We start from the raw sequence: 23685 nt of genomic DNA on the forward strand, positions 1-23685 counted from the left end.
CAGGGACTCGAAAGGCTTTCAAGATATCAATCAAGGAAACCAACGTCCCAACACTGATGCGTTAACACAGACGTGTCAAATGCTTGGTTTGTTGACGTAATTTAACCCTGTCTTTGTGTAGTAAGTAGTACTGGCTTCACTACAATGATCCCATGTAGTAAACTGTACCTGATGAGGAGTAAACTCGATGCCTCCGGTATCGTGGTTTTGGGGCTGCATATGACTCAAAGAGTGGTGAAGGTTCAACAGGATTGTTTATTCAGAAATACGAGGTAAACAGACGTGCACTCTGGAGCTGGTCGAAGCAGCATCCGCCCGATCATGGACGATCTCCAGTCAACATAGATATGGGGGGAAGGGTAAAGAAGCCTCGCATATAGGGTCTGATTCAGCGCAGACCCATAAAACCTTTATTGTCTTGACTACTATGTGTAGAAGCAGAAACTAGTCAGAACTGGGGATAGCACTACCAATGTATGGTCCATTAACGCAATAATGGTAGTTTTGAAATTGTGTGGACTAATGAGGTAAAAGAAGACATTTATTCACGTCACTTCAAAGCCGGCATACTTGATTGAAAGAAGGGAACATGAAGGCTACTGGGTGTATCCACACCTGGTTTGAACACGTGGTTGCATGCCCTTCACAACCCAACACTGGATGTCAACCTGGAAGGACTGTGGTTTGATGGAGAGAACTGAAATCTGACGAAGAGGTCTCACTGCCCTTTATCGGTGTTCTTATAACAATGTGAGCAAGAGCGAAGAGGGAATGTGTCCTGTGTGTGTGTGTGTGTATCCTTGTGTCAATCTGTCCCTCTGTCTATAGAGCTCACTTTGTCCCCATTCTGCACACACACACTCACCACCTTCTATTGCGTCAGTTGAGATTACACACACGCTCTCAAACAGCTCCCTGTCACATCCACGACACATGGGACCTCTCGGGTCGCACTCCCTGCCTCCGCACTCTGAGATGCGCGCTGACGAGATCGGAGAGCATCTCAGTGGATAGGCCCCGCGGTATTCGCCCCCGCGGTATTCGCCCCCGCTCCAGTACCACGATAGGGCTGGCACCTCTTCTCTTCGATGCAGATTTTACCAAGGAGGACAAGAGAAACTCTGGCCATACCCCAACCCCGATCCACCCCCCTCCCCCCCAGCCTGCTCCAAAAGATAAAAAACATCTGCACCAAATCATGATCCCCTCTTCTTCCTCCTGTTCCCCCTCCCCCCACCTCCTCCCCATCCTCCTACGCAGCTCCTCCAGCCCGTCCCCCCTCCTCCCCTGGCTCCCGACCCAACTCTCACTCTTCCCCACCCCCCTCTCACTCCTCCACATCCCTCATCCTCATCCTCCTCCTCCTCTCCCTTCTGCTTCTCCTGCTTTGAGCGTGCTACGAGCCAAACGTAACAAATAGCCTTCTAGTTTGTAGAGCTGCCCTGTGCCGCAGGAGCCTGACGTTGGCCAAAGGGAGACCACACACACAAAGGCATGCCTGCTAATATGTTTGATAGTGTATGTTTAAAGTTAATATTTAACCGTGGAAGGGAAGTCCCTGTACAGCATACGACAAAACACCATCGGTGGTGCTCTATATAGTGTCAGGCAGTGGGGCCGTATTAGAGCTCTTGTGAACAACATCGTTTTGCTCATGCCTCTTCTATCGCTCCCTCCGATTCTTCGGTTGCCCACAAGCTCAAGGGCTTAACCTCCCCCCCCCCCCCCCCCCCCCCCCCCCCCCCCCCCTCTCTCCCCAACGTCTACATTGCTATTCGTCTCAGCGTTGTATCACACACGGGCTAAAAGAGTGGTTCACGTGACTCTCGTTGTATCTTCCCCCCTCCAGCGTAGTTGGAGACTGTGGACGGACGACCGTTGATGTGATGTTGCGTGTGAGTCGGAACCCGAGGGGATTGGGAGAGAGAGTGACGGGCTGAGAGCTTGTGTCGTTTGGGGTGCATGGCTGCCAGGGGCCCAATCCCTAGGGGTCTGTTCTGACTCCATTAGGAGAGATTTGCCGAATGCTATTGGAGATATTCAATGGCGCGACTTAACGCAAGCTCTTTCATGAACACATAATTAATTTATCAAAAAAAAGAAAATTTCTACAATATAAATGCACAACCAGAATCACCGGTTGTAAGATGTGAGAACACACACAAAACTCATTTTTTCCCCCCACAACTCCTTTTTCTTTCTTTTTTGCGCAGACAGAAAGAAGAATGCTATTAAACAAAAAATATATTTTTATTTTTGAATCCCCAATGGTTAGTCGGCCTACATCAAATCACAAAGGCCGAGCGAGGACCATGCCAACACATCATGGAGACAAACGCAGCGCAGCGGGCTGCTATAACCCATCAAACATGCGACACACTGTCATAAAAAAATAAACAAGTTCATTTGACATGCAGCCGAGTCTCAAAGACGACATCATGGTGCACAGAAAGAGCCACGAACAACGTATATACATGCGTCCAACATCCATAAAGTAGCGATAATAATCTGGTTGTTTTTCTAAAGTCCGGTGTGTTGTGCAAAGTGTCAGGTGTTTGCGGCATTGCTCCTGCAGGAACAGGTGCACAGCAGTTTTTGCGCACGCATTCTGAACTTCTGGTCGCGCACGCTGTAAATTATGACATTCCAGCCACTGTTTGTGGCCAATATCCAGAAGGAGAAGAACGAGAAGTTGCACCACTCATTCCCAAGGACGTTCCCCACCACAAAAACAGCGATCGGAGTGAAGGAGGCGGTGAAGACGAGCGTCAACGTCCCGATGATCTTGGCAGCCTTGATGTCCGAGAAGGTGGGTTTGGCTGCGCTTTGGCACTCGCTCTCAGCCAGGTGTTTCCTGCGCTTTGAGTATTGTCTGATGGTGGACAGCGAAATTATGTTTATGACCACCGTGCCGCCGAGGAGTGTAAAATCAAAAGTTGGGAAAAGGAGAAGTATGTTCCAGGCGCGGGTCGGAAACTCCCCGATCGTACCCAGTGCGTAATTACACATCCGGCTGCAGGGGTTGTACTCCAGAGCTATCTCGCTGCTGAAAAGGATGGGAGACACGGCGAGGAAGAAACTCCCGAGCCACGAGAATACGATGAGTATGGTGGTCCTCTTGCGCGTAATCACCGACTCCTTGTGCAGTGGTCTCAGCACGGCGATGCTCCGCTCGATGGTCAACAGGAAGATGGTGGAGATTGACACCAGGGTGCAGCCCGCGAACACGGGGCCGATGATCATGCACGGGTGGAAACTTATCGCCGGGGTCTTGGAGTTGTGCGAGATCCAGTCCGGCGCTGGGTCCCGTAGCATGAGGGACACCTCTGCGTAAACGGTGAGCGGCACCACCAACAGGCCCACGGCGAGGTCCGCCACCGCCAGCGACGCCTTCAGGTACCCTTGCGGCGTGTGGAAGTGTTTGGTGCCCATCACCACGGCCAGTGTGATGAAGTTCCCCAGCAGGATGGCGAGGATGAGCAGGACCAAAAACACCACCAGGAGGATCTTGTTGGTCAGCGTGCAGCAGTGCGCCGCGGCCGCGTCCTCCGACATGCTCAGCGGGTGGCTGCACCGTGAGCCGCGAGGGTGAATGACATTGGTTCACTGTTTGGGAGCTGACGACGAACGCGTCTCCAGAGACATGCCACTGTCTACAGCAAGAGGAGCAGCAGCTGGAGTAAACACATCTGGCTGCGGGACATGACGCGCGGTCTCTGCACACACTCACGCACTGATGCTGCTGCTGACACTCCGTCCGGCCGCCTCTGCACGGGATGGAACAGATGACACCATGGTTAGACTCGACAGCAGCTGTAGTAGTAGTAGATACATCTGGCACAACATTATACCACTATGAGGCCATCAGAACAAACTCTCCAAGTTGCGCTTTTAATCATCCATGAAAACAACGTTATTTATGTTGTTTCTGGGTACCATCGGGGAGTTACTCACTTAAATATGACTAGTTACTTAGTGTTATTATTATTCGTTATTCTTTTCTACCTTTAATTGTTATCCAGATGTTATTGTCCTCCAACACGTCCAGGCTATCCAAACAGTGCGCTCATTACGCTCCGTGACGCTCAAAACCGAGGCGAAATACACCAAAGATGTCTTCTCAATATCACACTCAAAAGACTGCATAGCACATGAAAAACTGGAAGATGCAGGCAATCCGCCCCACACTGGTACATATACTAAAACAGATATCACCGTCAGGAAAGCCCTTCGCCGGGAGCCACCTCGTTGGTCCGCGCTGTGGCCCCGCCCAGATTATTTGGCCCCTTTCGTCCCGCCCCTATTTAACTGGCCGTTCCCTATATCTTCCACTTAAAATCTGCGGTAACTCTATTACCTGTATACGATGCTTATTGTTTTACCACAGAGAGATGCACACGCGCGCGCACACACACACACACACACACACACACACACACACACACACACACACACACACACACACACACATACACAGACAAACATGTTACACAGAAAAGCAACATTAGAAAATCAATGTGTTTATTTTATAGTTATAGTTTAAAATAGAAAGTTTGACTCAAACCCTTGCAGTAGACAGTGCCATACAAAGCATAATAATCTCATGGCAGTGTGTTTGTGGTTGGTAATCCCACATCCAGGGGTCATAATGTTCAGCATAGGTCTTTCAGAGCATGGCTTCAACTATGATAGAAGCAATATCAGACATGTGCAAAACACACGTCTGCTTCTGTAAGACGATGTTTGCAGACAGTTAAATGTTCTGACACACAAGCACTTTATTCTAACGTATTGTGGAGGCATATGCATCTGTGTGTGCATGTGTTTTTGCCTGAGCGTGCACATGTGTGTATGTATGTGTGTGTGTGTGTGTGTGTGTGTGTGTGTGTGTGTGTGTGTGTGTGTGTGTGTGTGTGTGTGTGTGTGTGTGTGTGCGTGTGTGTGTGTGTTTGTATAGGTTGAGAAAAGCTTGGAAGAGAGTAGCAGCAAGAACCTTTTGAAGGTACTTGAAGGTACAAAAGGCTCTTTGGAAAAGGGTTGGGGTTTGGCTGTTTAAACCAAATCCTTGTCTGCGAAATACCAACCCAGGCATCGTGTGAATTTTTAGGAACACTGTGTTAATGGAGACATTTCTTTGATGGCCACTGGCCCTCGGTTACCTATTTGAGAACATCCTGGACCATTTGGGAAGTAGAGAGAAGGAGCATTCTGTCATCCATCCGTTGACACTAGGTTATCTCGGTTAACCAGATGTTTTTAAAGACATAACATTACACAGACCATGCTCAACTTTGTCATGGTGGTGAATCGCAACACCGGCCGCACCACTGATATCAGAACCCACATGCCACGGAGACCAGTGTCCACAGCGGTGTGGAGGGCGGGACGCCGGCTGCTTTTGGAGCCAGCCTAGAGATGGCGAATTAGTAAAATAGAGAAATCATACTTAGCGTGTCTGAATAAAACACAGTGCTATGCATCAGGCTTTGGGAGAGGACGTGCTGGTAGAGGTAGGCTTTGCCCAGTGGGAACTTTCTGCCTTTGGTCACCGAGAGCTGTTCAGCCAAAGTCTTTTACTGCTAATTAGTAGTTTTCCTGAACCACGGCCATCTGGTTGGCCATAAAAGATGTATTAAGGCACGTACAATTTGATTCAAAAGGTGAACAGGTGCCCACAATGAGCACAGTCAGTTTGGAACTCGGTTTAAGCAGTATTGTCCAGTATTATAGTATTCTATTATACGGATAATACTGTTTAAACTGTATCATAGTATTATATTATACTAATACTGTTTAAACACTGTCATACAATATTATAGTATTACATTATACTCATAATAGTGGGTGCTTGGAGCTGTCATGTAAAATCATGTGACATAAGTAAAAAGGATTTAATACTAATTTTATCTCGGATTTACAGCCACTTTCCCCTCAAGCAAAGTATATTTATGAAAAGAGGACATATTGCAATCGCATGAAGCTGGAATTCAATGTAAGTAGTGAAAATGTAAAGATGAAGAGAAGGAATTGGCCATTCATGATTTCTGTGTGTGTGTGTGTGTGTGTGTGTGTGTGTGTGTGTGTGTGTGTGTCCGGTATTTCAAAGCTCAAGTAATATAAAATGATAAAACACTTGCCAAATGCCATGGCAACACAGGGGCAAAAATGTTTATAATGAAAGAACAAAAACAAAAACAAAAAAAAATCAGTCCGCAGAAGGAGCCACATGTTCATGGCTGACATTACATAGCAACCCTGATTAGGCACATGGGGAATAAATAACAAGGCCAAGACATGGAGGACACTATAGTATATATTAGCACAGGGATGTACAGAGAGGAGAGAGAGAGTGAGTGAGTGAGTGAGACAGAAAGTCAAACCGAAAAAGAGATGCAGAGAGAGAGAAAGAAAAAGAGAAAGAGAGAGGGAGAAAGAAGACTGGATGCAGAGTCGAGAATCAGAAATAGAAGAGAGTTAAAGAAAGAAAGAGACACAAAGAAGACCTGGAGACAGAGAAAGAGTGAGACGCAGATCGAGAAAGAAAGAGAGAGAGACTGGAGTATTTACCATGGAGGACAACAGAGCATGAACCGGGCTGAAAGCACCTAATCTCACGGCTGACTTCCCTGCTGTCACAGAGGTGGTGCTGAGTCAGCTGGGCATGCAGGCTCCCTGGAACCAGGAGGGCTCTGCTGCGACCGTGATGGGCATGGGGACAGACAGGCAGACCTGGAGCTAAGGGCCTCCCGGGCCACTGACTCACATATCAACCACTCCCACGGGCCCTTTAATACCCGCAATCCCAAAATAACCTCAGTCCTGAACAAATACCCTGGTCACATATACACCCCCTAGCCCTCCCTTATACCCGGGTACCCAGGTCCCTATCACTGTTCACTATCACACTACCGCCTATCGTACTACTGGTCCCTATTGTACTCTGTTCACTATCATACTATCGGTCCCTACGCTGTTCACTATCATACTACCGGTCCCTACGCTTCTCACTATCATACTACCGGTCCCTATAGAACTCTGTTCACTATCATACTACCGGTCACTATCGTACTCTGTTCACTATCATACTACCGGTCCCTACTCTGTTCACTATCATACTACCGGTCCCTACTCTGTTCACTATCATACTACCGGTCCCTATCGTACTCTGTTCACTATCATACTACCGGTCCCTACTCTGTTCACTATCATACTACCGGTCCCTAACGCTGTTCCCTATCATACTACCGGTCCCTATCATACGCTGTTCACTATCATACTACCGGTCTCTATCGTACGCTGTTCACTATCATACTACCGGTCTCTATCGTACGCTGTTCACTACTATACTACCGGTCTCTATCGTACGCTGTTCACTATCGTACTACCGGTCCCTATCGTACGCTGTTCACTATCGTACTACCGGTCTCTATCGTACGCTGTTCACTATCGTACTACCGGTCCCTATCGTACGCTGTTCACTATCGTACTACCGGTCCCTATCGTACGCTGTTCACTATCGTACTACCGGTCCCTATCGTACGCTGTTCAGTATCGTACTACCGGTCCCTATCTTACGCTGTTCAGTATCGTACTACCGGTCCCTATCGTACGCTGTTCACTATCGTACTACCGGTCTCTATCGTAGGCTGTTCACTATCGTACTACCGGTCCCTATCGTACGCTGTTCACTATCGTACTACCGGTCCCTATCGTACGCTGTTCACTATCGTACTACCGGACCCTATCGTACGCTGTTCACTATCATACTACCAGTCCCTATCGTACGCTGTTCAGTATCGTACTACCGGTCCCTATCGTAAGCTGTTCACTATCATACTACCGGTCTCATTGTACGCTGTTCACTATCGTACTACCGGTCACTATCGTACGCTGTTCACTATTGTACTACCGGTCCCTATCGTACTCTGTTCACTATCATATGATCCCCATAGCATTGTACACTGTTCATCATCATACTACCGGTCCCTAATGTAGTTCACTTATATATCCCACTATATAAGTCACTAACGTACAGCGTACAGTGATATTACCCAAGTCTCTAACTGTTCAATTACATACCTCCGATGCCTAACTAATTGTTTGCATGGTAATATGAGTGTGTGTATGTGTGTGTGTGTGTCTGTGTGTGTATCTGTGTTTTCATGGTGAAATGTAGGCTGTTTGAGGCGGTGTGGGTGTGTGTGCATAAACATGTTAATATGTATGTGTGTGCGCTATGTATGGTAATACGTGTTTGGGTGTGTGTGTATATGCATGTGTGTTTGCATGTCAATATGTAGCCTGTGTGTTTGTGTGTGTGTGTGCGCTTATGCATGTGTATGATAGTACGTGTGTGTATGTGTGATTTCAGTCAAAAGAAGGGACACTTTGCACCCCCTCCTTTAGTGGTATCCAGGGCTCTCTCCTGTGAACCTGTTACTTTGATCACCAGGTCGTCATACAAATGCCTGACAAGCCAGTCTCTCATCCGCATTTCCTTTACAGGCCGTCTTCCAACAGTGCAGGAGTGAATTCACCATTTTAGTTTACCGATTTCTAGTTGATCAAAAATGTTTCCATAAAAATGATCTAGAACATTCTTTATTTATTTTTATTTTACATTTGGACGTACAAGTGTTGAAGTTGTTTAACTCTTAAGGCAGGCACCGGTTTACAGCTGACCACCCAATCAGGACAGCCACTGTCATCTGTCAGTCAGTCACCTTTGAGTGACAGCTATGAACAAATGTTGAGTCAGAGTGGCCCGCCCAAGGTCTGATGGAACTGACGACCATGGCTCAAAAGACAACCTAGAAAAATCCCAATACAGGCAATGTATTATGATCTCATCGATAAGAGAATCATATCTTATCGATGATATTCAATAAAATATGATTGTTCTAGAGCCTAGAACAAATATAGCTTATCATATGCAACTTGTGGTTAATGAAATGTCACGTCTATCATTTGAGGGAAGAATAGATGCACAACACGGACTCACAGACATATATCATTAACTGACCACTTAAACAGAACAAGTGGTTCTGCCGTTGAATGCCTGGATCCTCCCGAGAGGATGGAGGACCATGAAGAAGCACATTTTCTGTTTGTGTTGATCTCCTCCAATGGAACGGCTTGACTCTTTTGGATAACTTAATTAATAAGAAAGTACTTCAGCCTTTAGGGGAGCGCGATGAGGAGAAAGGGATAATTGTACATTTCAGGCGCTCCAGGATAAGCTTTTAAAGGACACCTCACAAACTAATGAAAGTACTTGGTGTGTGTGTGCATGTATGTGTGTGTCCATGCATTTATGCACGTGTGTGTGTGTGTGTGTTTGTGTGTGTGTGCGTGCATGTGTACGTGCATCCATGCATTTATTCGCGTTTGTGTGTGTGTGTGTGTGTGTGTGTGTGTGTTTCTGTAGTCTCTGTGCCCCCTGCTGACGGTTCTATTAGACATAGTTGGCATGGGAAAGTAGAATATTCCCATTGCATGACCAGGGCGATCATGATGTTGTGTGGACCCGTAAAGGAACAAGTCCTATTAATACGCTGTTGTTGATGAAAATCCTTCATGGTTATTTTAATATAATGTGTAATAATCCGGACAGTGTAGCGTCTAAGTGCAACTAATTAGTGCAGACTAATCAACCAAAAAGGAGAGCATTATGGTTGAAATTCAACTATCCACCTTTCGCATTGTAATTCATATTGAATGATGCTGTGTATATTTATGAAGCATATCAGAGCACACTGTGTGACCATATGGGACATAAGGGCAAAATTGAATGCGTCATGGACATACAGGTTCAGTGATGGAAAGGCAAGTGCTGCTCACGATGGTTAACCCGTGTGTCCTTGTTGATGGAACATAACAGCAGAGTACACGTTCCTGTGGAAAAAGGCTTCTGAGAAATACTGCTTCGTTTTGCTTTTATTCGTTTTACTTCTTAGTATTCTATGTTTACCATAACACATCTATATTAGCATACAAATGCAAATAAAGGACCATTCACATATTGAACACATAATCTAAAGACCTAAAAGGGTTAGGAGGCCAAAATTGGATGTTGGAAATGGGTAAAATGTATGAAAGAAAATAAGATACCTTCAGCGAAATTCAGTGTGCAGATAGCACTGGAGCAGAACTAAACACAAGATGGGACTGAACCAAACTCTCTGCAGGGAAGCTGATGTTTCCAGTGGCTTTGTAAGGGCCAAGCATGCTGGCACCATTAAATAGCTTACACGCTGTGACAGATTTGGTTGTTTTGAGCTTGTCCACTTGGTCATACTACTAACGGAAATCTGCAAATCAATATTAATGACGTACAAAACACATTGAGTTTATATTTTTTAAAGGTTAAGATATAGCCAATATTATTGGGGCTTCTTTAATCAGTGTATAATCATCAAATAAACACTATATAATAAGAAGTATAATGTGTTACTCTTATCCAATATGGAAACTCTATCAAATATTTATTGATATGTTAGGTTTTCATGTTTGATCTGATTTCCTGTCAAATATTTAAATAATGATAATAATAATAATGATAATAATAATTGTTATTATTATGACTATTATTATTATTATTGATGTTGTTTGTTTTTGGTGTTGTTATTAGTTAATTAATTAAATTTCGTATAACCTACATCTATAATTAGTGTAATCTACATTGAGTGACAAGAATGTATAGTTATGTAGGTCATAATCATCTTAAGGATTTAAAGCTTACTGTAATATGGTTGAACTCGGACGATAATTCGGAAAGTTTTACAACTCATTTCTTGAAAATACATGCCCGATGATGCCTATCAAATGAAACAGCCTTAGGCCTATTAAACATAAAATATGCAAACATGTTTCCCTGAATTGTCAATCTCGGCTACAAGTAGGCTACTTTCATTACTTGTGGACCTTTTAACATTTTAACTCGGTTACTTAAAAATGTATTAGTCGTAGGACTACTTACAAGTGGTTTTCCTGCCTGTGAACAACAAAATGTGCCCAACCGTCAGGAGACTCCCACCATGTCCCGTCCTGTTTACATCTGTCAGTGCTCTAGTCCCGCCCCGGCTCTGCTCCCAGCCCGTGGCCAGCTCCGAGCCCCGCCACCGCTGAGACCGCTGCCTGTCAACGTAGCCATATTGTTAGACGGGGGGAGACCAGTTACGATCCTGACTTGGGTTGGGAAGAGTATACATTTTCACCTAGTTTGGAATACAACGGAGTTCAAACTTACTTGGAAGTTTCCCGAACCGCTGAGTGATCGTCGGGTATGTGCTTACCCCTCACCCAAACTGTCTGTTTTGCTGTGTTGGAGCAGTTTTGGTCATGTTAGCGTTGTACTTTTTCCATTCAGGCTAGCACAAGCTAACAGGCGGAGTGAGGGCATTGGACTGGACGAATGAAGCCAGCAGTTAGCTGCAGTAGCACTCCTAAAAGCCTTCATGAAACAATATAGAGATTGGGAGATTACTGTAGTGCTCAACGGTAGCATCTAGACCATCTTAGTATCAATTCAGAATGGACATGAATGCCTTTTTTAAATCTGTTTTGCACTTCTCTAACTTTCAAACCTGCTACTCTAGGCAGAAGTGAAACACTGCCCAGGATATACTGCTTATGAACAGTGTTGACTCGTAGACCTCAGCTGGAGAACAACCTGCTTCTGCTGAACGGAAAGCGTGCTACTCTGGGCCTACAACACGTTTACATTTCTAATCCATACATAAATAAATACAGATATAGGCCTCCGTATTCCACGATTTTATTCATCTATGAGTGACGGTCGTCAACGTTGCTCGATGGGTTGTTTAGAGGGAACGGCAGTGCTCCTTTTAAACCTTCTGTACGTGTTTACGTAGACTCACCGCCACTTATTGTCAGTGGATGTGTAGTCAATGACAAGTCGGTCAGAGTATGTCAGGTCACCTGAGCCTCATTCCTATTGGCTGTGACTATAACTTATCATAACTTAGCACTCTGACATGCATCTTGCCAACCAGAATGGTTTAATGCTTTCGACTGGTATTCCTTCAGATTGTTTGCCTTCTAAAATAAGTTTTACCAAGAATAAGTTTAACCATTCTATATAATATGTATGTAGTTAATCATTGTTCAAATGAATGTTTATTCATAAAAAATGTAATGCCCTGTTGATCCCCCATAAGCGCTCATTGGACCAGGGATCCTTGCATGGAAAATAGTTTATACTAAAACTCACACAAGGCAAAGCATGATTCCCCCTATTCACATAATGCTGACCGTTTCTTGAGTGGGTCCGACTCAGGGCTGAGGTAGGATAGTGGAATGTCCCAGATAAAGGCTGATAGCAAATAAAGCCCTATCCTTTTGAGTATTCTTCCTGTGAGGCGGATCTATTCACTTATTTCCAGGTAAGGAAACTGCTGTAATTTAGTTTAGACCTTGCCTCTCTTTTTTTTCTCTAAACTTCTCAGCCTTGCCTTGTCATGAAACTGGCCTCTTCAGAATATATGTAAGCAAGATGAAACAGGTAAGCTTATCTGGTGAACCCACACCAGCAGGAATCAATGTACTGCTCCTGTTTATAAATGGTTAATTTTACTGGTAGACCAATAATGCAGGTATTCCATAAGCAGAGGTGACTATGGTGGAAAGGATTTTAATCTATTCAAATAGTCTTCTGTCTCACTTGCACACATTACCACATACGGAACACATGATGTAGACCCGACAGACCTAACAGTATTCTCAAAGGTCCAGTGTGTAGAATGAACCCCCCCCTTCCAAATGACTTTGGTGGCCAGTACTGGCCTGTATTGTGTAAGGTGCCAGTTGGTATATTCATATTGCGAAAAAATCCACATTTATTATATTTCTGTTAAGTCCTTTCCACTAGATGCCACTAACATTAACGTACTACACCTTTTGAAGAAGACTTAAGAGTACTTGAGATTATTCAGTTCAGGTGTATTGAGAGTGGCATCCTATCGAATCAGCTGGTTTTCCACAATTCCTTCATTCACATTGGGGGAAGTTGAGCTAATCATATAACACATTAGAATACTATATATCTTGAAACCAATTGTGGCTACTGCAGTGTTTGGTGGACATTAGGGCTGCATGTTGTATACAATTAACAATTAGCAAATTTGAGTCATAAACCTGCGCTTGCTATGTCCCTTTTTCATTGCTGCTGCATTTTATTTTGATTAGACTGTACAGAACCGTCATAATAGTTGTCATTGTTGAAGCATGGCAGAACCAGTTTTCCCCGAGCCAGGCTAGGTGAGCTGCTCCCTGCCTCTTAGGCGGGCCACCAATCCACCAGATCCTAAGGGCACCTCCCTGTAATCTAACATGCAAGCCCTCTTATCCAATAGGGTGCTGTGTATATAAGTGGCTGCAGATTACATGTGTACGTATAGATAACTTCCTGTCTGGACAGGATGTGTTCACCTCTGCTGATACGACCTGAGCTTAGACTTGGTTAATAAGCCTTTCTGTCCCTTCTATATTTGTGGCATGCAAGCATCAACATGATCTTAAAGAGGCTAACAAGACTAACTCCCACGTGGTGGAGGGATGTCTGAGTGTTCTACTGTTCTCCTCTGTCTAGTTAATATTCAATTTGCTAACTCTGGCCTTTATTGCTCGGTAAGAGATCACTTCTTTCATCTCAGTACAGGCTGCGGCCAGACATATATAGAGAATTAAACTTCTCTATGTTTATCTGACGGCAGAAATAATAAGGTTTTTCTTTCATACACATTTTTATCTTTGTTTATTAATGCTAATGGGTTGAGTTAACCTACAGATACAGGAACTAGGCACTTCATACATAAATAGAGGAAGACGAAACACCATTATGGTCAATGTTTTGTTGGTCAGGATGTCTGCCATTCTGGAGGCAGACATCTGACAAAACTAGAGTAAGAAATACACTGTAAGCTGAGAATGTACCCTGGGCTTAGTGTTCACATGCTTCATCTTAGTACAGGTCTGCATTGTTGCTACAGCCTGTTGTTACAGCTTAGAGCAATGGACTTTATTTACTATATGCACACTAGTGCGTTCACAATGTTAGGCTAATACGCCTAATTAGGCTAATAACAAAGAACATACGTGTGCTTTTATAACATACATTTGTGTCTGCCTTCCTTGTCTTATCTAAGAATTAGCCATGGATCAAGTAAGCAGTGTGCCATAGAAATTAACATCTTCCTTCACAAAATCACAATGGTGGTGGTGGAACTAGTATTTTTATTGTAATCTGTAGGACATGTTTGAGAAACTTGAGTCAGTTGTAAGGCCTTGCCCAAGCACTCTTAAGAAAGCAGAAATGAGTCCTAGACAAATAACCCCAACAGCAATTCACCTCCTGACCGGCTCCCCAGCACTATACCAGAGACTGTATATTGGCAATGAGTTGATGCTTGATGAACTTGCACTATCATTTATAGAATTAGAACTATAATGCAGCAATTATATGATGAACCATAGCTCCCCTATGCCAATGTCATAGTATTTTAAACTATGATAAGCATAAAAAGAGAGTAATCTTTACTCCCAACCTAAAGAGGTCATCTTTAGGTTGGGAGTGGGGGGTGGGGGGCGACATTGTTGCCAAATTGAAAGCTTGAGGCTATATAAAGAATCCAATATTGGAATTAAATCGTGACGTCGCTTGGACGAGATACGTATGTGCTCAGTCCCTCCCTGCTCTCAACCGTATTTAAAGTTCACCACGGTCTGAAATATCAGTTTGGATCAAGATCTTGTAGGCAAGACTGTAAATTAAGCTTGCAGCTGAGTAATTAACATTTATTATTTCCGGACATTTATATCTGCCAGTTATTAAAAGCAACTGAAACTTTAGTAGGTAGAAATATGATGTGATGATGATAACAGCCAACCTTAAAAAGGACCAGGACCTCTCCTTATACAGAGCATAGACACATACTCACAAACAATCATTTAGCATGGCTCGGACTCCCAGCCCGTCTGATGCATGATGCAGAGAGCAACGTTCCATGTAAATTAAACTATATATTATTTCCACTTCTCTCTGATAGATGATGAGACTCAATTATTTAATTATTTAATACTGGATTTAAGAAATTAACGATATATCGATATATCGCCCGATATTCAAAATCTATGTATATACCCTGTGGGTGGAGCAGGATACCACCAGCTGACATACACCAATACAGAGACATCTGTGATGGTTGGTCAATATTGGCTGGTAAAATAAGCTGATGGATCGGTCAGGTTCTACATTAGTTATTGTGTGTTGTCTTTAGTCTGTTATCACTGGGGTAAGGTTGTCACCAGGTCACTTGGGCAGAACACAAAAAAAATTACCTTTTTAAACAGTGTTACTCACTGGTTTTCATTTTAGTCATGTTATAAACTTGATTAAATCACAGCTTTGCAGAATCACTTGTTACAACCTATTGGAAAACATTTGTTTATTAACTACAAGCCTTGTGTATAATCGAAAATAGTGTTGGCTATTGGCCTATGGTTATACAGTATATGGTTATACCGACGCTGATATTGCCTACAAACTGTTCCTATTTTATTTTTTTCTAATTTTGAAAGCTTTGGTGTTTGGATCCCTGAAGAATAACTTGTCTCTAGCTTAAACAGTAGTTGAGTATGCCTTTCAAAGCAAAGAAAGGAATGTTTGAAAGATGTTCTGACACATGCTGCTGGTCAGCGTTTAATGTGGGAATTTACTGATGTCAGCAGGCTGGGACAAATGTGCCATTTCTAGCTATAATTTGCAGTCCAGTTCCTCACAAATAGGGCTGAACGATGAATGAAATTCAAATCGAAATCGAGATGTAATAGAACACGGTATGCAAATCGCAAAGGCTGTGATTTAAAAAAAAAAAAAAAAAAAAAAAGAAAAGACCAAAGAAAATAGCTATTTGTTACTGACTGGAAATCAGTACGATTCACTTATTTTTATTTTTATTTTACAATTCAATAGTTAAATAAAGAAGTTAACAATATAAATTAATCTCAACACATCGGCCTGGCCTAAAGGAAAGAGCAGTTTTTATGTTGACTGCTTCCAATGTTGTGTTGGTCATACTAAAGAATGATTTATTTCTTCTTCAGTGAAAAATACGCAACATAAGGAACTTAATAAATTATTAAAATTGCACATTAAATCGCAATCGCAATATTGGTCATAATAATCGCAATTAGATTATTTCCCCAAATCGTTCAGCCCTACTCACAAATGAGACTTAAGATTCATTTCTGAAGTCTGATGGCAGAAGTGTCAAAATAAGGTGAAATCCAGGGACTTTTCTCTTTCTTTCTCTTCCTATTCCTGAGCATCCGGCTGTACCATGGCCTTCAATTGAAACTTACTAACCTGCAATAGCTTAGACCTCAATGCATAGACCATCAGCCTTCAGTTTGTTTCAGCACCTAAATACTGTACTCTCCAACTTCCCATTGAAGTAGACAACCTGCCTTCTTATTTTCTATTGAAGAGCTTTGGCCTCCGACATGACAGAGTGTTCAAGAGTGTACAAAGTATCATTCACTGAGACCTCAGCCTGTTATTACTGTGATAGTTGCAGTAATTAGTACCTCATGCCTCTCCCCAAACCGGCAGTGTGGTTTTCCCCCTCCTACATGCTTGATTGTATATTGGTGATGTGTTTATGCGGTATGTGTTTAGAGACCTGTAGATTGAGTAGTTCCAACTGCTTTGTGGCTGGACATATGGCGAGATGTCCAGTGTTGTAATGGGGATGCTCATTTTGATCTAGTGTAATTTAAGGAGTCAAAATAATTTTACAGTAGTCTGACAATACACACATCATAGAGAAAGCCAACCTTGATTTGACACTTGAGGTTCATAATGGTCTATGTCGTTTTTTCGTAGTTTTCTGTAGATTTCTTCTACATTTAGACACCACCACTTGTTGGATAAGGGATAGCACATGGTAATATTGGATGGTCTTGCTTATGGTGCAGAAGAATATTTTGTTTTGACCAGTGGTGACTTTTCAAAAGTCAAAAATATATCAATGTTGCTTGTGTATTGACTTTCTTTTGTAAATTGCGATGATAACAAACTGTCATGTTCTCCCAATACTAGACTCGATCCAACACATGACAGATGATCGATGGTGCAGTTTAATGGATTTGTCCGGTCCGCTATAACCCCAGGTTAATCATTAATATTGTCTATGTCCAATTGTAAAGCAGCAGAGAATTTTAACTTTAACTCTCCCCTTCTCGCGGTGTTGACGCATTACGAAACTGGGAAGTTTGCAAGACATTTACAACTACATTTACCCGGGGCCTTAAAGAAAGGGCCGAATCCCTTATTCAATAACTAGCTCGATGGAGCTTGGTGTTTATGAAAGACTGTCTGACGATGGCGATATTGCTCAGAGACAGTGTTTCCCCTAGATTTTTTTGTAGCAGTGGTGTGTGAGTTGGTAACCTAGCATTGCTAGGGGGTTCCAGGGACATGCCCCCCCGGAAGAATTTTGTGAAAAATAACCCTTTAAATGGTTGCTTTTGGTGAGATTTTTTTTAAAATGTACAGATTGAGCTTCCAAATATGAAATAACAACCAACAGAGTCAAGGTATCTGCTGAGACCAAATCATTGTGCCTTGAACTCGGCAGAAATGTTATTTTATTTTTTCAGTGGCGATAACAATCCAGCAGTGGCGCTGAATGCATATAGGGGAAACACTGCAGAGATAAGGCTGATAAGTTTTAAAAAACAAATAAACACTGAATTATGTATGGCATAATAATGGCAAAAGTAAATGTCATGGATCATTCTCATTAGTTTGAACCGTTACCAGGGAATAGGTTGACCTTTTTGATAGCCTTTTTCATTGGAGTCATGGTGTCAAGTACCCAGTCCTAAATAGCATACATCATTATTCAGGAGGCAGGCCACTATTTGGGGAATCATGCTGTCATGTCCGACCACCCGTTAATCGTCCCTGTATCAGTTGCAGAGCCTGTGTGAGGTCTTTATCATCGTCTATGTTGACATGCAGCGTGCTGGTCTGTGTACTCCAATTAGGCTATATAAACAATCCAATGTATGGAATTAAATAGTGATGTCGCATGGAGGAGATACGTATATGCTCAGCCCCTCCCTGCTTTCAACCGCATTTAAAGTTCACCATGGTCTGAAATATCATAGCCCGAATTTGCTTGGGGTAGGAAAATCATTAAAGTTAATCAGGCAGAAACATTGCTCCATCACATACAGATAAGAAAACCTGTTTATCTGTATTCAAAATGAAACGGGCCTGAATTTCAGTACGGGATGGCGTGTATTTTGCGTAATTGAATACATTTCTGCAAATGTTCACGTATCAGGGGGGGTAATTCCTGTACATTCTCGAGTGATGTGTAATAATGTTGAGCCAACGTCGGCTGGTCAGAACACTTGCACCGGTATGGAATGCAGAACGGGCTGTTTCAAACTCAACTGTTGTCCGGGAACCCACCTGGCGCTCTCTCTTTCCCTCTCTACCAAGCTACCACTAGCCACCCTCTGCTGTTGCAGCATCTTTCACTAGCATATGCAGCAGGGTTTCCTACAGCTGTCTATATGCAAGGAACAGGGCTTCTGCTGAATGACCGACTGCCTCTCCAAACCACACAAATTCACTTCCTACCATACGTCTTCATTGTGTGCGTTTGATCATCAGAAAATATAGGCTACGATTGGCCTCATATACTTCATAGGCTAATATGATAAACCAAAGTCTAATTAATATAATATCTGACACTTTTTGATTTGAAATATGTGTTTGGGAGTCAGGGGTTGACACTAAGGTTTCAAAAGCACTTGCCCATCGGACAAGTACAGGTCATTTTCGACTTGCCAGAATGTAATGTTCACTTGCGCAAATTAAAATAGAATCGTGAACTGGCCTCTTTTTGCCAGGCACCTGGCCTAATTTTGGGGAACTCAGAAAACTCAACCTAGCTCAGACTGAAGTTGAATGTTAGCTTCCACATATGTACATGTTTAAAAAATAACAAACCTCTTTGTTTACTTATTTACCAAATGGTCCCATCGTGCCATGAAGTGATTTCAGTCCACCGTTGCATCCTATTAAAGCTATCGCCCAGTTATATGTAGACCTGCATGCTTTCATCTGGATTTTATGCAAATGTAAATAACTAAATGTCCAAGGTAGTAGCAAAGATATGTATTTTTTTTAACTTTCACGTTTCTTGTAAGTCTAACTAAACAATCACAATCACGTTTATAGTAGTGTTGTCACAATACTGGATTTTCTAACTTCGATACTATACCTGGAAAAATATTGATATTCTATACCATTTTCGATACCTAGGGAAAAAAGTTCCTTCCAGGGAAGAACGTAACCAAGGTAAATAGAGCATATCTCCAAAACTGCTAGGGCTATAATACCAATCTTGGTGCCAATAGAAAGATTGTTGTGCAAGTGAAATATTCAATGTGGATACTACTTTACGGCATAAGTCGAAGATTACATTTAAATTAATTATCAGTAATTATCAGTTGATATCACTGTCGTACTATGAGACACAAACAGGTAGATATCTTACCATTTTGATACTTGACACTTCTATTTAAAGTTCTGGGCAAATATAATCGAATGACACCAAGCCAAACATTCGCAAATACACATATGGCCACTACATTGCGCTGAAGAACATGTGTTCTGATTGAAGGCAATTCTACCTAATTTATTGTAAACACCATGTTTAGTTGCAAAATTTGGCCGCTGGACTATCTGTTTATGGTGGTTTAATGAGATCAGATTCAACTTTGTGGACAAATTTCACAAAGGTAAAATTTCATTTTTGGTTGTTAAATGAAAAGGGGAAGTTTCTTCTTAAATTGTTATTTGCGAGTTTTAGTCCCAGAATGATATGGTTTAGATTGTCGGAATCAGTGGAGGCTCAGCTTTCATGTAATATATAGTTTGTGCAGGTCCGATTTCGTGAAGAAGATCGCTATTGCTGTGCATGTGCACAGTTATGAAACCCAAAACCGTGTTCTTGCATTTGCATATGACTTTAAATGATTCTTTTGACTTCCTTGGTAATCTGCTTTAATCTAAAGTACTTCCAAACCACACTCCTCCATCACTAGCGATCTAAAGCGGGGAGCGACGAGGCTTAATTAGTGGTCAAAGTCCCATTGGGTCTAGGGTGTAAACTGCTAGAACCCGCTATTGCCTCATTTTCCCGCCCGCTTTAAGGTCATTGTTTCGGTGCTTCAGTTTTCAGTTGATTGGGACTGCAGATTGTCCTATGTCTTCCTGGCTCAGCATTACTTAAGTACTCTGTGAACAGAGTAAACATGCACAGCTCATTTTAGAGGCATCATTTATAGACATTATAGACATAAAGCATTCACCCATCACTATTTTTAGTTGAAGGCATAGATCTCTCATTAGATCCAACAATAGCCTACAAAAGCCTAATGCAATTGATGTAGGCCTGTTAGAATATACTGTAGGCTAGATCTATAGACCCTTTATTAAGATATCGCTATCATTTGAGTGCAAGTTGTTAGAAATTGCAATGTCCTCTGCCAGGTATATGTGAGTGAAATGTAAAAATATCTGTTCCTAGTTTACTGCTGTATCAGGCTTTTTAGATGTTAGACCTCTCCTGATTCATTCAGACCGATCAGGGCATCTGTTCTCTGATTGGTTAGAGGATCTCTGTCATGTGCTATTATAATGCACATAATGCACATTATTATGATTTTTTCTCAACCCACGGTTGTTTGACTGAGATAACTTTAGTCTACTCTGAACGGTGATTAGAATATATCCATTTTAGGGTCCATCCCTACGCCACTGCTTAACTCTATTCAGAAGCATTTCCTCTCCACTAAACATTTTTAGTGGAGGGAAACCCTGTGCAGACTGGTTTAAATTATGTGAGCTTGAAGACATGCAGACATGGACTGCTCTCTGAATATAATGTTAAGTGTAACCTGTTCGAAAACAAACACAGGAACCCGAAAGTACTTACGTTAACGCAAACCACAGTGTTAACAAAATGGCCCCTCAGGTTACTAAGCAGTCCAAAGACAAGTTTCAGCCTAACTGACACAGAATATCCATGGCTCGAATTCGCTCGGTGCAAAAGTCTACTTCCGCTCTACTTCCGCTCACTCAAGTGTGTGGGTCTTTACTTGCAGCAAGATGGCGATCATTTCTTTTTCTATCATTACTTGATCTGACCTTTTAAAAATCAATGTTTCATTCAATCTGTTCTGTTTCAATCAGTTTGTAAATGTTCTTGTTCTGGTTTTATTGTTAATCTTTACAAATCTATACAAATCCTGAACTAATATCAGGTTTTATTGTTCATCTTTACAAATCTATACAAATCCTGAACTAATATTAGGTTTTAGTGTTCCTCTTTACAAATCTATACAAATCCTGAACTAATTTCAGGTTTTATTGTTCATCTTTTGTTACGTATTTTAAGCACATAAGCTGCCCCCACATAGCCACAAGGAAGCAGGATCGAACACACAAGCTGCATTACCTCCACATAGCCACTAGGAAGCAGGATCAAACATATAAGCTGTAATTACTATACATAGCCACAAGGGGAGCAGGACCAACATATAAGCTGCAATAACTACTCCAGCCACAGATGGCAGCACCTTTAGACAGGTGAGCAAGCCGGAGCCAATACGTCACATAGGCCACGCCTACTTTACATAGGCCACGCCTATTTGATACAAACAGGGAGTGGGAGTCAGATGAGGTCAGAGACATATGGCAGCCCCGTTGAGAACCCCGGGGAAAGCCCCCCGGGGCTGGAAGATAGCGCTGCGGTATTTCTCTCCACGTGTGTTAAATACAATTCCCTCCTTTTGCTTCATAGTTACCATACCGAAATACTTTAACAAATAAAGTGAGTTAAAATCGACCCGGATTGAACTACTTTCTTCAAGAACACGGCACTTTACAAATATATACAAATCCTGGACTAATGTTAGGCTCAATAAGTAAGCCTGTAGGTTGCGTTTTTACTGTTTAGATTTGCACAGCTATAGAAGCACATTCTGATTTGGTCGTGGTGGTCATCTTGACAAATCTATAAATAAACCGAAGTCATAATTGTTCAATCGCGTTGAGATTTCATTGTTCAGTTTTACAAATCTCTACAAAACCTGAGCTAATGTCACCATGCTGTCCAACTCATGCACACACGCAGACAATAGATATAACAGACTACCTCAACTCAATTATTTTATTCCATTTACTGTACAGTATACCTCTATTTATTTTTTTTTGCAATTTGTATTTTCTAAATTGTTACAGATTTGTATTATATATAGGGCTAATTTGTTTAATTATTTTATTTCTATTCTATTTGTCACCTTATTTTAATATCACTGCCACTTTTGCATTTCACTGTGTTTCTTTCCTTATTAAATTCTACATATTCTAGTGTTATCTCTGGTGCATTTTCATTTCAAGTCAGTAAAAACCCAAAGCTAATGTAATGATGACAATGACAAAAAGAATGTTGGTTTAAGAAGCAAGATCTTTAATTCATTTCTGAATTGCACATGCCTTCACTAACGGCCCATTCTGGTAATTGACCAGGAAGCAGGCCGCGCTGAACAACTCATTTATGTTCCCGCATATAGACAGTTGTACGACCTTGTCGAACAGTTTGTTCTCCTTCACCCTCCTTATACACCTCTCCACATGCACTCTCAGACGTGCAATCACCTTTGTCTACCTAACATCCTCTTGACTCATTTGTTGTTTGTTGCTGAGGAAGGCAGGCCAGTAAACCTTACAAGGAACAAGGTTGTCCACAACAAATCCTTTGTCCACTATGATCTCCATACCTGGCCTCAACAGCTTCACAATCCCTGACAGCTTGAAGATCTCGCGATCACTCATGGAGCCTGCATACAGTCCAGACACGAAGGTGACAGCACTGTGGGGTGCCATGCCAACCATGGCCTTGAATGTAGTGTGTGATTTGTAGGTCGAGAAAACCTCACTCTGAAGGAGCAGAGAGGATGGCGTCAGACAGAATATCTCTGTACAATCAAGGACCACCTGTGTGTCAGAAAAAGCTGCAAACTCAAGTGGCAGGTGAGCTCTCACTATCTCTGGAGGAACCCAAAGGCGCTTGCTTCCCAGCAGGCAGTACAGGAAATGGGTCCATGTAGAGATTATCCGACCTGCAGTAGTGCGATGAATGTTGAACCTCTCTGCAAGGTCCCTAAGAGGAAAACCCACTGACAGGTACATCAGGAACAGCAGACACTCATCAATGGGTCTCCATTGTTATTACAGAGTATAAATCAGAAAGTAATACTAATATCAGCTGGTTGGCTTTTACTTTTTAGTTAAATGTAGTTAACTCCACAAACCAACAGGGGCTGCTATGAAATAAAACAGTTAACCCTAACCCTATCCATTTTCAGTGTTACATAAACCTACAACTCTTGCACGTCATGTTACCACATTTATTACCTACCGTTGTTCTGATGCTGGCAGAGGCGGTCTTGGCGCTGGTTATGCGAATCATCTTGTGGGTCACAGCAGGTTCAATTAATCTACAAAATGCCATGAAACATCTGTAGGAGGCAAACCTGGTGTAAAAGCGCACGTCCTCATCTGATGCAGACAGACGCTCT

General features: G+C 42.4%; 2 protein-coding genes across 2 annotated transcripts in view; one reads left to right on the plus strand and one right to left on the minus strand.

The window, feature by feature from the left end:
• Positions 1-2547: 2547 nt before the first annotated feature.
• Positions 2548-3555, minus strand: LOC307082805 (olfactory receptor 4D9; the record flags this gene model as incomplete). The annotated part of the gene is made up of 1 exon (XM_079746518.1): positions 2548-3555. One exon carries the CDS (start codon positions 3553-3555, stop codon positions 2548-2550), a length of 1008 nt encoding a protein of 335 aa, XP_079602644.1.
• Positions 3556-11147: 7592 nt separating this feature from the next.
• The window catches only part of plekhf2 (pleckstrin homology domain containing, family F (with FYVE domain) member 2), a 30410-nt gene continuing 17872 nt past the window's right edge, over positions 11148-23685 (plus strand). Inside the window, exon 1 of the mRNA XM_079739231.1 lies at positions 11148-11282. The gene's annotated coding sequence lies outside the window, so the exon portion shown is untranslated. The remainder of the gene's footprint in view (positions 11283-23685) is intronic.

This window comes from Pollachius pollachius, assembly GCF_949987615.1.
Source record: "Pollachius pollachius genome assembly, chromosome: 1".
Classification (NCBI taxonomy): Eukaryota; Metazoa; Chordata; class Actinopteri; order Gadiformes; family Gadidae; genus Pollachius; species Pollachius pollachius.